This window comes from Urocitellus parryii, chromosome 9 (genome assembly GCF_045843805.1).
Source record: "Urocitellus parryii isolate mUroPar1 chromosome 9, mUroPar1.hap1, whole genome shotgun sequence".
NCBI classification, from domain to species: Eukaryota; Metazoa; Chordata; class Mammalia; order Rodentia; family Sciuridae; genus Urocitellus; species Urocitellus parryii.
Genome location: NC_135539.1, coordinates 63,485,758 through 63,501,498, shown reverse-complemented (window position 1 = coordinate 63,501,498; position 15,741 = coordinate 63,485,758). Strand labels below are relative to the sequence as shown.

At 37.3% G+C, this 15,741-nt stretch overlaps 1 protein-coding gene across 5 annotated transcripts in view; it reads right to left on the bottom strand.

Moving 5' to 3' along the window:
- Positions 1 to 371: 371 nt before the first annotated feature.
- The window catches only part of Mllt10 (MLLT10 histone lysine methyltransferase DOT1L cofactor), a 190,230-nt gene continuing 174,860 nt past the window's right edge, over positions 372 to 15,741 (bottom strand). For all 5 annotated transcript variants that reach the window (XM_077802629.1, XM_077802631.1, XM_077802633.1 and 2 more), the window contains 7 exons: positions 13,971 to 14,125; positions 12,009 to 12,197; positions 11,275 to 11,363; positions 10,778 to 11,139; positions 9,582 to 9,678; positions 3,051 to 3,251; positions 372 to 1,305 (listed from right to left, as the gene is read on the bottom strand). In XM_077802629.1, the coding sequence (XP_077658755.1) occupies positions 1,261 to 1,305; positions 3,051 to 3,251; positions 9,582 to 9,678; positions 10,778 to 11,139; positions 11,275 to 11,363; positions 12,009 to 12,197; positions 13,971 to 14,125 (1,138 nt within the window). In that variant the 3' untranslated portion in view covers positions 372 to 1,260. The remainder of the gene's footprint in view (positions 1,306 to 3,050; positions 3,252 to 9,581; positions 9,679 to 10,777; positions 11,140 to 11,274; positions 11,364 to 12,008; positions 12,198 to 13,970; positions 14,126 to 15,741) is intronic.

Sequence of the window (15,741 nt, the reverse complement as noted above, 5' to 3'; positions counted from 1 at the left end):
CTAATTACAGCTGGGTCTTTTCCACTAATAATTCACACATTTAAGAACAGATCAATGATTATGTCCCCAATTGTTAATTTATTACTCTGCTGTACTGTCACATCAAGAGCATGGCTATCTGAAGTGGAAGGGATGTAATACAGGTTTCACCTGCTTTGGGAACTGTAGTGGTGTGTGAGTGTGAGTGTGTGTGTGTGTGTGTGTGTGTGTGTGTGTGTGTGTGTGGTCAGTAATGGGAAGCTGTTTAAATAAAACAAACATATACTCTTATAAAATCCACTCATTTTCTTGTGACTCATTAGTGGATAAATACCCAGGTAATAGTTTTGCCTGAGCTATCTACAGTGGCATAGAAAGTTTTCAATAAAGGCAGAAGCATGGGGAAGGCTGCTGGTGAAAGTGCTGTTCTTCTACTCACAGGGCTGGCTGGCTGGAGACCTGCTGTCTAGAGCCACTTCTACCCCAGGAGGTGCTAATAGGCACTTGGTTAAGGCCAGACCCTACCAGCAGTTTCCAGAGTAGCCTCTTTCTGAAAGAAGTCTTTTGCTTTGAATTGATCTAGTTTCCCCAGCAGCCTTAGAACTCAAGGTCTCTTTAAAAACACTAAAGAAAAAGCATTTAGCAAATGAAAATTACCTTTAGCAGAAGCACACATTACCATCCTAACTTGATTACCAAAACTGGCCAAATCTCATTAGAAAGGCAACTTTTTAAACAAAGTTTGCAGTAGATGACCTATATAATTGCAATATTTAATGAATAAAAACTACCGGAAAAGAAAGTTGACAGTTCCTTGAAATTTAAGATCTGACTTACAGAGAGCAAGCACAATGGACCCCAAATAAGAGATCATATTTCAAATCCCAACTTGCACAAGACCAAGTAGCTTGTATATGGAACAAGTGTTTAGTTTTGCTATTTGTATCTCTAATTTATAACAAAACTAGTTGTGCACCAACTACATTAAACTTTTCATGGGTTGATAAACTCATTGCATGTAAATTATTTCATTGACAAAAGTTATTAAATTTTCTCTGAAAGTTCAAAAACTTTTGGGTTGGGGTAGGGACGTGGGAATTCCATTTCAGTGCAACAAAAGCAACAAGAAAATTAATCAAAGCCTTACAAGAAAGTCCTGTGGCAATCCTTGGTTGTGCGGTTTCTTGTTGCATTTCTTCATAGCTGTAGCAAGGACTGCAACAGCAGCCAGGTGAAGTGCCAGAGCAGCAGGATAAGCAACTTTTAGATGCTTCTCAAATGTCAACTTTTCTCTTGAGCTACAGGCCCAGTTTTATCACTAAGTCTCTGCAGTTAAAACAAACAAAAATATCAGATGCATTAGTTGAATAAATTTTGAACAACACTTGTGGTATTATCCTCTTTAAATGAAATCGTAACAGATAAACTGTGGTATACAGTTATGCCTTTTCTTCTGCAAGTTGGCATGGCTACTTTTCAGTATAATGTAAAGCCATGAATTTAATAGTAACTACTTTCAAAACATTAAATTCAGTAGTATTCCAAAATAAAAGAGGCAGTGTGCCGACCTGTGGGATAGAACTCCCAAGGCAAGAATGCAGAATTCATCCACCCAAATCAACTTTATGATGAGTTTTTTTATGGGCTACGAAAGTCACAGGCTCTGGTCTCACATTTGCTATTTGTCCTTTGAGCTTTAACTTCTTTGACTCTCCTTTTGCTGTCTATAAACAAGTGCAGTCACTACCTGTTAAAGGGTGAAATCGCATATGCCATGTATCTGACAAGGATGCCTGCCACCTGGCAGGGAAGTGGTGAGTCTCACTTCCTAGCCCTGCTCACCCCTATTAGCTAATCGGTAGGTAATCTGTTCATTTTTATATTTACTACTGTAGTTCTCCTACCAAAAAATACAACTCATACTATATAACTCAGGAAACATAAGTTTGCAATTTATTCACTTTTTAACACAAAAAGAAAAACTAGTGAACAAAAGAGTAGAAAAAAGAGTACAAAAATTTCTAAATTAATACAGAATCACTGATATTTCCCATGTTAGCAAAACAGTGGAGAAGTAACAAGGTTTGTGATAACAGTATTCACAATCAGGAAGTTGGCAAAACAAGAAGACAAACAAAAAGCATTAAAGAGTTAATGAAAAACAATTATCCTGTATTTTCAACCAGTTCTCATTACTAAATAAAAACTGAAGCTTCTGAAGACTAAAAACACAGTAGACAGAAATTTTTCAAAAGTAAATGGGAAATAGCAAACACTGTGACTTTTAACACTTTTATTTGCCAAGTCTCCCACCTCATTCTTCCCCTTCTTCCTTTTCCTGATGTCCAGTCTCCATTCTATATCCCAATATCCTTCATCTAACAGGGTTCTGCCCTCAACTGGACTTTAGGGGACACATTTATACTCCAGTAAAGTAGACCTGATTGAAGGGGAGAATTAATAGAAAGAAACAGCCTTAAAACGTGTGCCATTGTATGTACAGCATACTGTTCCTGCATCCATTGTTAATTTATCTTAACTTTTACATTGAAAGGGTAAAGATGCTATCACTTACACGTAATAAAATATTTAAATTCCACTAAAATGTGACTGTGATTTACTTTTTTAAAAATACGGAAGAATACTTTTATTACCTGTTCTAAAATTTATATATTAGTTATAATTCAATTTTAAAAAATACTTTGTATCAAAATAGAAATAGTCCTAAAATATACAGACTGCTCTATATAAATAGGAAAATCAATAAGCAAAGTCACTAGGAAAACAGCTATTTTCGTTGGATTGGGCTGTCCCATAAAACTTGCTAACTAAAACGTATTTTCATTTTGAAAATTATACAACAGATGCAAACCTATATGCAGATTAAAATCAAGATACTCAAGAGGTATATAAATTGGATTAGGTCCTTTGTGTTTATAATATCCAGATGCTGAAACAACTGGTTTATCAGAGGAATAATATGTTTTTTAAGAGACTAGAAAACAATCTTCTATGATTAATCAATACAGTTCTTATTACTTCATCAGCTGTAACACAGAACATACACTTACTGTGACTTTCTGACTTGCACTGTCTCCATGGATGGTGAGGAAGGGGTTGGTGGTAGCCGAGTGAAGTGGGGGCGCCTGAGTACCTGCAAGAAGGTTGTTGATGGGTATCTGCGCAGGGCCAGGGATCTGCAGCTGCTGAAGTTCCGGTGGGTGGTGCTGCTGGTGCTGCATCAGCTGATACAGAAAGGCCTGGTGCTGTTCCTAAAGCCAAATCATGGGATAAAATAAGTTCCTAGTCACAGAAGTCAGCAACGTCAGCCTTTTATATTTCTCTCTTTACTTTAACATTAGATATTTAAGTGATGTGTCACTTCACACTATTAAAGAAATCAAGAATCTGACCTAGAAAACAAGCTGCATTGAATAATCCCCATCCTATAAAATGACAATATCACCAGCGAACAGCTTATTTTCAAAACAGGGCAAATATAGAAGACCTCTGTTCAAATTAGGTTGCCCATGATGATCAAGGAAAAGAGCAACTTAGACGAGTCACAGTTATCTCTGATTCAGAACATATCATGTGGCTGGGCACAGTGACACATGCCTGTATTTCTAGTGACTGAGGAGGCTGAGGCAAGAGGATCTCAAGTTCAAGGCTAACCTCAGCAACTTTGTGCGAACCTGCCTCAAAATAAAAAATTAAAAGAAAGGACTGGGGGCTGGGGTTGTAGTTCAGTGGTACAGCACTTGCCTAAGCACCTGTGAGGCACTGGGTTCAATCTTCAGCACCATATACAAAACTAAGCAAATAAAATAAAGGCATGCTGTCCATGAGGAGAGAGGAGAAGAGAGAAGAGGGAAAGAAGAGAGGAGAGGAGAAGTGAGGGAGAGGAGAAGAGAGGAAGAGAAGATGAAGAGAAGGGATGTAGGTCAGTGGTAAAGTGCACCTGGATTCAATCCCCAGTATCCCTCTCCCTCCCCATATGCACAAAGAAGGGGGGCGGTGCATCATGTGAACCAAACCTTTCCCTTACCAGACTTAAAACAACTTTAAAAGTTTCATACCTCACAAAGGGTCTCTCTTAATGAAGTTATGAACTATGCTTTATAGCAAACATACAGTCTACTCAACAGACATTTCCTGAGCACTTACTATGAAGCAGGCACTGTTTTTTAGGGAGACAGGGTCCCTGGCTGCCTACCCTGAGAGATTAGGGAGAGACAAATAAGACAAAAATGTTCCAATGTGATTATTGTAAAGGGAAAGGGGTATGTGAGAGAGCCTGCTGAGGTAGGGTGGTCCCGTTGCAATTTTAAATAGACAGGTTAAGGCAGATATCATTGAGAAGTTAACATTTAGACAGAGAGCTGAGTGGATATGGACTAAGGAGGGGACCTCTAGGCGGGTGGATCAGCCAATGCCAGTGGCCCACAGAGCAGCACATCCAGGACCAGCAAGGAGTTCAGTGAGGCTGGAGTAAGTACACAGGATGTGGGAGAAGAATGCAGGGCTCACAGTTCCACATCATGAAGACTCTCCTTTTATATAAAATAAAATGGGAAGCCGATGGAAGGTTTTGAGCAGAGTGACATAATCTGAGTTTAGATTTCTTGATAGAGTCAATGTGGGGTGTATCACAGAAAGAACAGACTAGAGGGTTTTGGGCTTGAGCAACTAGAAGGATGCTCTTGTGAGGTGGAGAAAACTGGGTGGAACAGGTTTGTGGAAGATCAGCAGTTCAGTTCATGGCACAATATGTTTAAAATGTCTTTTAAGATTTGCAAGTTGAAGTGAGATGCGGTGTGAGATGCATGCCTATAATCCCAGCTGCTAGGGAGGCTGAGGCAGGAGGATCTCAAGTTCAAAGCCAGCCTCAGCAATGGCAAGGTGCTAAGCAACTTTTATTTAGAGACCCTGTCGGGGTCAGTGGTTCAGTATCCCTGAGTTCAATCCCTAGTGCCTCCCCCAAAAGTAAAGGATTTACAAATGGAGATATTGAGTAAAGCAGTTGGATCCAGAAATACAAAATTCCAAAGACAGGCCTAGGATGAAGATGTACACAGTAAACATAATTTAGAGATGTGACTGGAGGCGCTCACTGAATTCTAGGGTACCAAAAGTGAGAGGCTAAAGAGAAGAGGGAAACCCAAGAAATTAGGCAAAAAAGGAAGAACTGGGTAGGTAGGAAGAAAAGCAAAATAATGAGGAATCATGGAAATTGTGGGAAGAACATGTTTCGAAGAGCAAGAAAAGTGATCAACTCTGTCTAATGCTATTGCCAGATCAGGTAAGATGAAGAATGAGGACTGACCATTAGGTTTCACAAAGTGAATGTCTCCTGGGAGGCGATAAGAAACAGTGCTGTCCTGGTTTGAGAAGTGGGTCAAACAAGAGTTACTTTTAAGTTGGAGTTGCATGTGCCTGTAATAATAATTTTACCTACATAAAGTCTGCCCACAAAGGAACAAGCTTCACCTGTCAATGTGGCTAATGAAGAAAAAGGGAGCATTTAAACCTCTTTGTCTTCATGGTCTGAGTCAATAATTTGTGCTGAAATTTCATTAACCATGTCTTAGAAATGAGAAGTCTAAACATACTATTATTATTATTTAAAAACTTAACAGAAAGAGACCCAAATAAACTGAGTTTTAGTATTTCCTACTAAGATAAGACAAGAGGTAAGAAAATAACATCACATTTTAGTATAAATGCGGGTTTTGGGTTTTTTTCCAAAGGGTTGAAGGGGGAGTGGTTCTGAAGATTTAACAAAAGAGGCACTTTTATCACTGAGCTACATTCCCCAGGTGCCCCCCTCCCTTTTAAATTTTGAGATAGGATCTCACTCAGTTGCTGAGGCTGGTTTTGAACTCATGATCCTCCTTGCCTCAGCCTCCTGAGCCACTGTGCCCAGCTTCAAACATTTAAGAATTTAGATGCAATCTATTTAAAACATTTTTTTTAGTTGTATATGGACACACTACCTTTATTTTATTTAATTTTATGTGGTGCTGAGGATCGAACCCACGAACTAGGCGAGCCTCGTGCATACTAGGCAAGTGCTCTATCACTGTGCCACAACCCCAGCCCTTAGATATTTAAAAAAAAAACAAAACTATTTTTATACAATGTAAAACAGTGTCAGTTTTGACTCGGTCAAAACAAGTCTTTTCCATACATATTTTTACTAAAGCAAGAGAGTACGTATTTTCTTTATTTTTAAAATATTTTGTTAGATGTTGATGGATCTTTATTTTATTCATTTATTTATATGTGGTGCTGAGAATCGATCCCAGGGCCTCACACATGCTAGGCAAGTGCTCTGCCACTGAGCCACAACCCTAGTCCCAGAGAGTACGTATTTTCAAAAGAAACTATAGACAAAGTCTGGATGGCTGGCACCCCATACTAATTAATTAATTAATTAATACATTCTCCAAATAGCGCAATTAAAGTGTGCTACAGAAATGGGGCTGGGGCTGGAGATGTGGCTCAAGCAGTAGCGCGCTCGCCTGGCATGCGTGCGGCCCGGGTTCGATCCCCAGCACCACATACAAACAAAGATGTTGTGTCCGCCGAGAACTAAAAAATAAATATTAAAAATTAAAAAAAAAAAAAAGAACTGGAGGAAAAAACTGTCAACCTATAATTTCACACCCTGCAAAAATACCTTTAAAGACAAAGGTGAATTAAAAACTTTAAAAAAAAAAAAAAAAGAAATGGGGCTGAAGAAAAGTCATATAGCTTGTCAGTTGGGTCTGACTTTATAATGATGAACAGAGAGAGCCAATACTGCCCTTGCACTTGAAAGGCTTTCTCAAGTCTTTCACCCTTCTCCAAGATACATATTTCTCAGCTTTTTCTTTCCTCTATAAGATATACCCCTATCTATCTCATTCTCTGTTCCAGAAACTTTACTTCTAGTTAAGAAAATCAGCAGCCAGGTGCAGTGGTGCACACCTGTAATCCCACCAACTCAAGGCTGAGGTAGATGGATCATAAGCTTGAGGCCAGCCTGGGCAACTTAATGAGACCCTGTCTTAAAAATTAAAAGAAAATAAAAGGGTTGGAGATGTAGCTCAGTGATACAGCACTCCGGGAATCAATCATCAGAATCACAAAAGCCCAGAAACATAATGGGCTAGGAGTGTAGCTCAGTGGTAAAGGGCCTGTTTGCATGTGTATAAGGCCCTGGGTTTGATCCCCAGCACAACAGAGGGAAAAAAAAAAAAAAAAACGGAAACATTAAAAGCATAATTTCCTCAGCTTCTTATCATAAATGATTAATGGCAGTGATTTCTGCCCTGGCATTCCAGTGAGCTGCTTTATCTCCTCTTCCTTAACAACCCTGCTGCTCTGCTAGAACCCTTCCTTCCTCTCCTACACCAAGAAATTTCCCTTCAACATATACAATTGTAATATTCAAAATGAACAAAAACAGACCCTTATGCTATGTATTTTTTTTCTTTTGCTGCCTATTTTCTCTGATTTTTTTCAGTTAAAAAATGTCTTGAGTGCTGGGTGCAGTGGTGGCTCATGCCTGTAAGCCCAGCAAGTCGGAGGCTGAGACAGGAGGATTGCAAGTTTGAGGCCAGGTTCCGCAATTTAGCAAGGTCCTAAGCAACTTAGTGAGATCTTGTTTCAAAATAAAAAATAAAAAGGACTGGAGATATGGCTCAGTGGTAAAGTGCCCCTGGATTCAATCTTCAGTGCTATGTAAATAAATATCACATCATTATTTGATTCAAAACCCACTCATTAATTCTAAAAAAAAAAAAAAAACTCAAAAAACTAGAGTTAGACAAAACATGACAAAACTGGGGACCGTGTGTGATAGCTTATGCCTGTAATCCCAGTGGGTCAGGAGGCTGAGGCAGGAGGATCACTAGTTCAAATCCAGCCTCAGCAACAGCAAAGCGCTAAGCAACTCAGTGAGACCCTGTCTCTAATAAGAGCCAAAACAGGGCTGGGGACATGGCTCAGTGGCAGTGGTGCCCCTAAGTTCAATCCCTGGTACCAAAAAAAGATGACAAAACTGGGATAATTATTAAAGCCAAGTGACAGAACGATGGGTACATGGGGTTTCAGTATACTCTACTCTTCTCTTTATGTATACATGAACATTCCCAAAGTACAAAGATTTTGTCTTTAAAGACCACCAATGGCCAGGCATGATGGCGGCACATGCCTGTAATCTTGGCTACTTGGGAGGCAGAAGGCCTGCTATTTTGGTGTCAGTGTGGGCAAATTATCAAGACCCTGTCTCGAAATAAATTTTAAAAGGGGCTGGGATCTGACTAGCACATTCAAGGACCCAGGTTCAATCCCCAGTAACCCACTCCCTCAAACAAAATAAAACAAAACCTACCACCAGTGGCTTTCTATTATACTTCAAACAAAATATGAACTTCCTGCCACAGCCAAACAAGGCAACATGTGATTTCTTGATAGTACCTCCCTTACCTCTCAACTGCTCTCTTGCTGCCTGCCTTCTAGTCTTCCAGAACCTAACACATGCCAGGTCTTTACAAATGCTTCTGCCTTGAACATACCTTCTCTTTCCCCAAAGTAAAAAAGACATACTCTTCAACTTTTATGCAGGTCTTTGTTCAAAAAATCATTAACACCCCCCCTCCCCAAAGAAGGTGCAGCAACCTATCTAAAAAGATCCTTAGTGGGGCCAGAGATGTAGCTTGCCTAGCATGAGTGAAGCCCTGGGATCAATCCACAGAGCCACCTAAATAAGTAAATAAAATAACAAGGCCCCATCTCATTATTCTCTATCCCCTCGTTATGCTTTTTTCTTCTCAGTATCACTATGAAAAAGCACCTATTTACTGTCTTTCTCCCTTATCAAAATGAAGCTCCATGAAAACACAGACTTATATCTTTTTAAAATTTCTTTATTTTCAGGGGCTGAGGTTGTGGCTCAGCAGTAGAGCGTTCACCTAGCATGTGCAAGGCTCTGGTTTCGGTCCTCAGCACCATATAAAAATAAATAAAATAAAGGTATTGTGTTCAACTACAACTAAAAAAAAATTATTAAAAAATTGTTCTTTTCAGATATACACAAATGCAGGGTGCATTTTGACATTTTGTTGTACATGATGTGGAGTTATGCTGGTCGTTTTCATATGTGATCCTAGGAAAGTTATGTCCGATTCATTCTACTATCTTTCTTATTCCCATTCTTAATGCACCATTATATCACAACAGCCTATAACAGTGACTATTAGGGACTGAACCCAGGGGTGCCTTACCACTTAGCTAGTTTTGAGATAGGATCTCATTAAGATGCTGACATTGCCCTTGAACCTGCGATCCTCCTGCCTCAGCTTTCTGAGTTGCTGGGTGTGTGCCAATGAGCCTGGCCTATGATACATGTTCTAATATTTGTAGATTAATGGCTGAATGTAATATCACCTCAGGTATACCAATTATACCAAATGATGGGCAAAATTTTTGGATTATGCACTCAATAAAGTTATTTCACAAGTGAATAATCAATACCTACCTTAATTATTGTAATTCCTATTACAGTTTAGAACACTTGCTCTAAAAAAAAATCAAATGTTATCAAAAGAACTTACTGGTGTGAGCTGTTGAGAATTTAACAACTGCTGAAATTGCTGTTGATGAATTAGTATTTGTCTTTGCTGGTCAGAAAGTAATCCTAGTCCTGAGGCACTGAAAAATGATTAAAATTCTTACTTTCTACTACACACTTCTAAAGTCTTTTTTTAAATGTAAAATGAAAGAAAACTTATTAAGTATTTGATTGAAAAGTTAACAAATTTTTAACCATAACATTTAAAAAAAATTAATTATGTACAAATTATTTCTTCTCTTTCTATATAGAGCTAAACAAGAATTCACATTGCCAAGAAGTGTTTATTTCTATTTTTATTATAAACCAAGCAAGCACAAATTTGTTATGGAATAGAAATTTACATGTGTTCATTACAAAGCACATGTAACATCTTTCATTATTCAAATATAGCTTAACCCACACTAAGTAATACATACTTAAAACAAAGACAGAATCCGCCATTATTTAAACCTAGCCCTTTTTTGGGGGTGGGGGCAGTGCTGGAGATCAAATTGTACATGCTAGGCAAGCACTCTACCATTGAGCCACATCCCCAGACCTTAATATATCCTTTTTTTTTTTTTAATGGTCCCAGTGGCCAATAAAATTAAGCATCAGTTGGGGGAAAAGGAGGGGAAAAAAACAAAAAAGCCAGAAGAAATAGCTTACTAGTATCCAGTGCAAATCATTCAAAATTACTCTCTCAAAATATGTTTAATAAAACATGGTTCTATTATTACCCTTATTTTGAACAAATATTCAAGTGAAACTCTAATACAATGAAAACTAGTGAATCTTGCTTCCTGGAAATTCAAGAAACACTTTGAATAGAAAGTTAAGAAACTAGTATCAGTAGTGATAACCACTATAGTATTACTCTTCTTCAGAACTTATGATACACATGAATAAAATATACAGGGAAATGAGAAAAATTATCATTTAAAAACAGACATCACAGATCAAAACTGAAATTTTCAACACAGACAATACTTTGTTATGGACACTGATTTAATTTTAATTGGAATTACATAAGTTTCAAAAAGAAATATATTCTACATATTATATACTTAGTTTTAAATTTCTGGTAGACCGACCTACAGTACATCTACAAGAAACATATTACAAGTCCCAACTTAAGCATGGATAACACTGGTACTATCTTGTACTAAAAACCCAAAATATATTTAAGTTTCTTACCTGTTAGTCAGTGTAGCTGGCATGGGATGTGTTGCATTAGGTGGTACAGTTGTGTGGGTCAGGGGGGTAGGGTTCTGGGATATTGTCACAGGGGTCTGAATAACCCCATTTAAAGCTCCTACGATGCCATTAATTGCCAGTTGGCTCCCTGGCAAAGCGCCAATTATTCCACCCACTGCAGACACAGCAGGAATGGTGGATGTCACAGTCTGCATCCCACTAGCTAGTGCCCCTACTGTCACACCATTGACCTGCTGAACTCCACTAACTCCTGAGCCTTGTTGAGCTGGACTCTGCCCAGCAGGAGGAGGAGTAGAAAGAGCTGATGAACTGCTGGTGCTTTGTCCACTGGAGGTTAAGTCCTAAAGGAAGAAAAATTAAAATTAAGTTGTAAAGAGTACAGTAAAAGCTGTTTAAAATAATTTTAAGCCATTTAATGTTATAGACCACTGCTTATAAGTAAAACACAGAAATTACTATAACCACACAAAAATTACCTGATTTAATACAGGAAGAGAATTATCAGGTAAAAAGCTGTTTCCTATATGAGGGCTCTTACTGCTGTTCAAGGAATCAGTAGTAGGAGCTAGAATAATAAAAGACAAAACAAAACAAAACAAAACACTTATTTACCCTGTTAAATCATACTATGTGTAAGACTACAGGTTTATTTAAAAGCTTATGCTGAAGTCCATACTAATAATACTTGAATATTATTAAATCTTACTATTCCTAAAATCAGTTTGAATAGAAAAATCAAAAAATCAAAACTGTATCTCTGTTGAACACCATAGCTTTAAATCACTAATGAGATCATTACACATTTAAACAAATATCATCATTAAACTATGTATCGAGAAGTCAAAGTAGCCAGTCATCAGAGATGGTGGCACATGCCTATAATCCAAGAAACTCAGGCAGCTGAGGCAGGAGGACCACAAGTTCAAGGCCAACCTCAGTTAAGACCTACCTCAAAATAAATAAAAAGGCCTACAGGTGTAAGCTCAGTGGTTGAATGCTCTGGGTTCAATTTTCAGTATTGGGGAGGAAAAAAAATATATAGGGAGAGCAAATCAAGTCAATCACTTAATAGGATTCTCTATGCCCTTCAAAAATAACCCATCATTCCTTTTCTACATCTTCATATGAACTGGTAAGCAATTATCACCCATTTATTATGCAACTGACATTAGATTTTCCTCAGATACAAAATAAATGTTTTCATACTCACCAGTCTGTGCTGAAAACGCATGTATCTGATGAGATGGACTAGGATTTGTTGTTATTGTCGGAAAAGGCACTGAAAGTTGTGCGTTCAATAACTGAAGACGTTCCTTTTTGGCAGTTAAGTTTTTTATCTGTTCCTCTAATCTTCGATTTTCAACTTGAAGTTGATGTAATGACTTCAGCATTCCTAAAACTAGCAAACATTTGGATGGTTTTTAATGAAGACACGTTCATACCCAAGAATAAGTCTTTTACGGACACAGTGTCAATAACTTTAGAAATAAGTTAAAAATATAAAAATCCTGTACAATATTTCTAAACAAGGCTTATTTTTAAGTTTATACAGATAATAAATGTCATTGATAACTGTATGTACATAAGCATAAAAGGAGATTGTTCCTAGATGGGCCATCTAGAAACACTGTTGCCACATACCAAAAACTCCTTGGGTTCAGGTCATTTCCAGTCTCAAAGAAAAAAATGATGTTTATTTTCCTCAAAATAAAAAACTTAATTAAAACTTCAAAGTGCCTGCCATAACATTTCATTGAAGTTCTATTCACAATAGGAACCTTTTATTCGTTGCTCAATTTAAGCTAAGCATGCTAGGCTGGGGACATAACTCAGTGTTAGAATCCTTGCTTAGCTACACAAGGCCCTGGGTTCAATTCCCAGCATGGAGGAGGGTTTGTGTGTGTGTGTGGGGGGGGGGGGGGGGTGTTACTAAGCACACCACCAGATAGATGCCTGGCAGGAAGCCTCCAATACCCAGCTGCTCTCAACATGTTGCTACAAACATCCCCCAGCAGGGAGCGCTGTGTGTGCACCCCTGCCACCTCTGTCCTCTGGGACAAAGGTGCATCTTCTGGAAACTGGCTTTCTGCCCCCATCATCTCAGAAACTTTGTCAATTTCTTCCAAGCCTCAGACATCCCAACTGACAATACAGAGCCTTGCTGTTAGGCTATGGTGATGGACACTTAAAAAACTCCATGTTTTTAAGAGTTGTATTTGTTTAACATGACCTCAGGGCCTTCAAAGGACACAACTCTACTAGTAAGGACACATGTGGTCATTTCCCGAGGATTTAACTTTTATCCATCCTCTTCAAGATGCCACAAAGAAACCCTTAGTGTGCCCAAATGAGATGCAATAAGACTAGCTAAACCTGTCCTCCAGCTATCCTGTTTAAAGGATTATCCTGGCATGAATTTCCTTATACTTAGCATTTTTTGGTCAGAGATCATTCATAAAAATGTCAATTTATGGCCCCTGGCTCACTAGCAATAAAAGTTTTGCTTCGATAATTTAATAAATATATGATAAACATAATGTATACAAACTATATATTATACTAATGTGTAAATATATCTACATATACACACAAAAAATTTAGTAATTATGATTCTTCTACATTGTTAAATTAAGAAGGTAGCGGGCCTTTTTTTTTTTTTTTAACTATATTCAGGTTTTTGGGGGTTTTTTTTGTTTTTTTTTTTTTTTTAAGAAATATCCAAAAGTAAGAAAACTTTTGTCCAACAACTAAGCTTAGAGAAGATAGAGCTCATTTATTTTTGTAAACTGGTAAGGACAAAATATGATGGAGAAATAAAGCATTAATGTTATAATAATTATAAATAGTAACCAGATAAAAAAGTGCTCATGCATGCCAGGCAGTGTTCTTTGCATTTTTCATGTCCTCAAAACAACCCTAAGATATAGGTATGTTCTTACTCCAAATTCTAATAAATGAAAAAAAATTTAAGAAACTTACTCAGAATCATTTGTTAATAGCAGATGAAGGCAGGATTCAAGTAAAAGCAGTTGAATCTATTAAACTAATACATTATACTTTCTGACTAATTTCATTATTATTTTGAATTTTAAAAAGTGGCTTCTGGATCCACTTGCCTATCTGTTCATCCATCCATTCATCTTTATTTGGAGACAAGAACATCGGTACTTACTGTCACTAGGAGTACCCTGTTCTAATAAAAACTGTTGTCCTTCACTCCACTGCCTCTCCAAAAGCTGTTCTATACTGGCTGCTACTGGAGGAAGATTTTCCAAACTGCTGTTTCCTGGTTGGTCATAGCGAATCTGTAAGTTGCTTACAGGGGATCTGTTGAAAACATTAAATCTCAAGTTAAAAAGAAGGGCAATGCTTTTAAGATGAGTACATTAAGTTTCTACCTTATGTTGACCCCTTTTCTCTCTACAAGTTTCTCTGTTATAAGGTAACCTGTGCCAGAGTATCGGATTCCGGCATTTATAAAACCATAATCTACCCTAAAATTGAGTAATTATTATTTTTCCTCCTCAAATTATAAAATCAAGGAAATAGCTGATCATACTAGGTAACTAAAAAACACTAAAAAATACAAACATACCACCAATAATCTCTGAAATAAACTGTAAAAGAACTGTACATTGCATTAGAATACAAACAAGGAAAAGAAAAACTATAAAGAGTAAAGAGTTCCACCATTCTGCCTTAATATACATGATAAAAGAGTAAGGCCATACAATTATAATACTATGGAAGGTATTTAAATTTATAACTAACAAAATCTCAATAATTAATAAATTTATAACTAATAAAATCTCAAAAATCAGTGAAAAAGGACTGGAGTTGTGGCTCAGTGGCAGAGTGCTCCCCTCACGTGAGACACTGGGCTTGATCCTTAGTACCACATAAAAATAAAATAAAGGTATTGTGTTTACCTAAAGCTAAAAATTTCTTTTTATAAAACCAGAAAAAGGGCTGAGGTTGTGGCTCAGTGGTAGAGCGCTTGCCTCACATGTGTAAGGCACTGGATTTGATTCAAAGTACCGCATAAAAATAAAATGAATAAAATAAAGGTTCATCAACAATTTAAAAAAATAAATCAGTGAAAAGGAAATTTTAGCAATTCTGATACAAATTCAAAGTCACTTATTTTGAAGTATTTTCAGAACTAAGGAACGTATGACGCCATACACACACACAAAAAAAAACATACATACATACATATATGTATATATGTACTTAACCACTGAGAACATCCCCAGACCTTTTTTATTTTTTATTTTGAGACAGGGTCTCACTAAGTTGCTTAGGACCTCACTAAATTGCTGAGGCTGGTCTCAAACTTGCAATTCTCCTGCCTCAGCCTCCAGAGTCACTGGGATTACAGGCATGTTGCCACTGTGGCTGGCCAGCCCTAAACAATTGATTCCATTATACAAATATTTCAAAAATGTTTTAAATCTCTACTTCAAATGATAATCACTTAATCTTTCTAAGACAAAAACTATTTGTATTAAGATAAACATGCAATGTTCTCTTGTCCACATTATGTTTTGAATTAAAATGGGGCCAAACTCCATTCTACCACAATACATCAGTAAAGAGCCTTAAAGTTTCCAATGTGTTTCTATATAATTAACTCTTGATCTTCACATCAACCTGGTGAGAAATAAATACCTGGGGTTTTGGCTCCATTCTCAAATAAGGAAACAAAATGGGGCTTTGACAACTTGTCCAAAGACACACTACTTGTCCATTGGACACACTAATTCAAGTCTTCAAACATTTCACTAAGGTTCTTGCCATAGTTTTAATATGCTTCTCTACAAAAATATCTTAAAATAAGAAGTTCAACAAATAAAGCTTTTTATTATACACGCAAACATTATGTGCTAAATACAGTTGGCCATCCCTCTCCAAATACCACATTATGCCAGGATAATGATAGT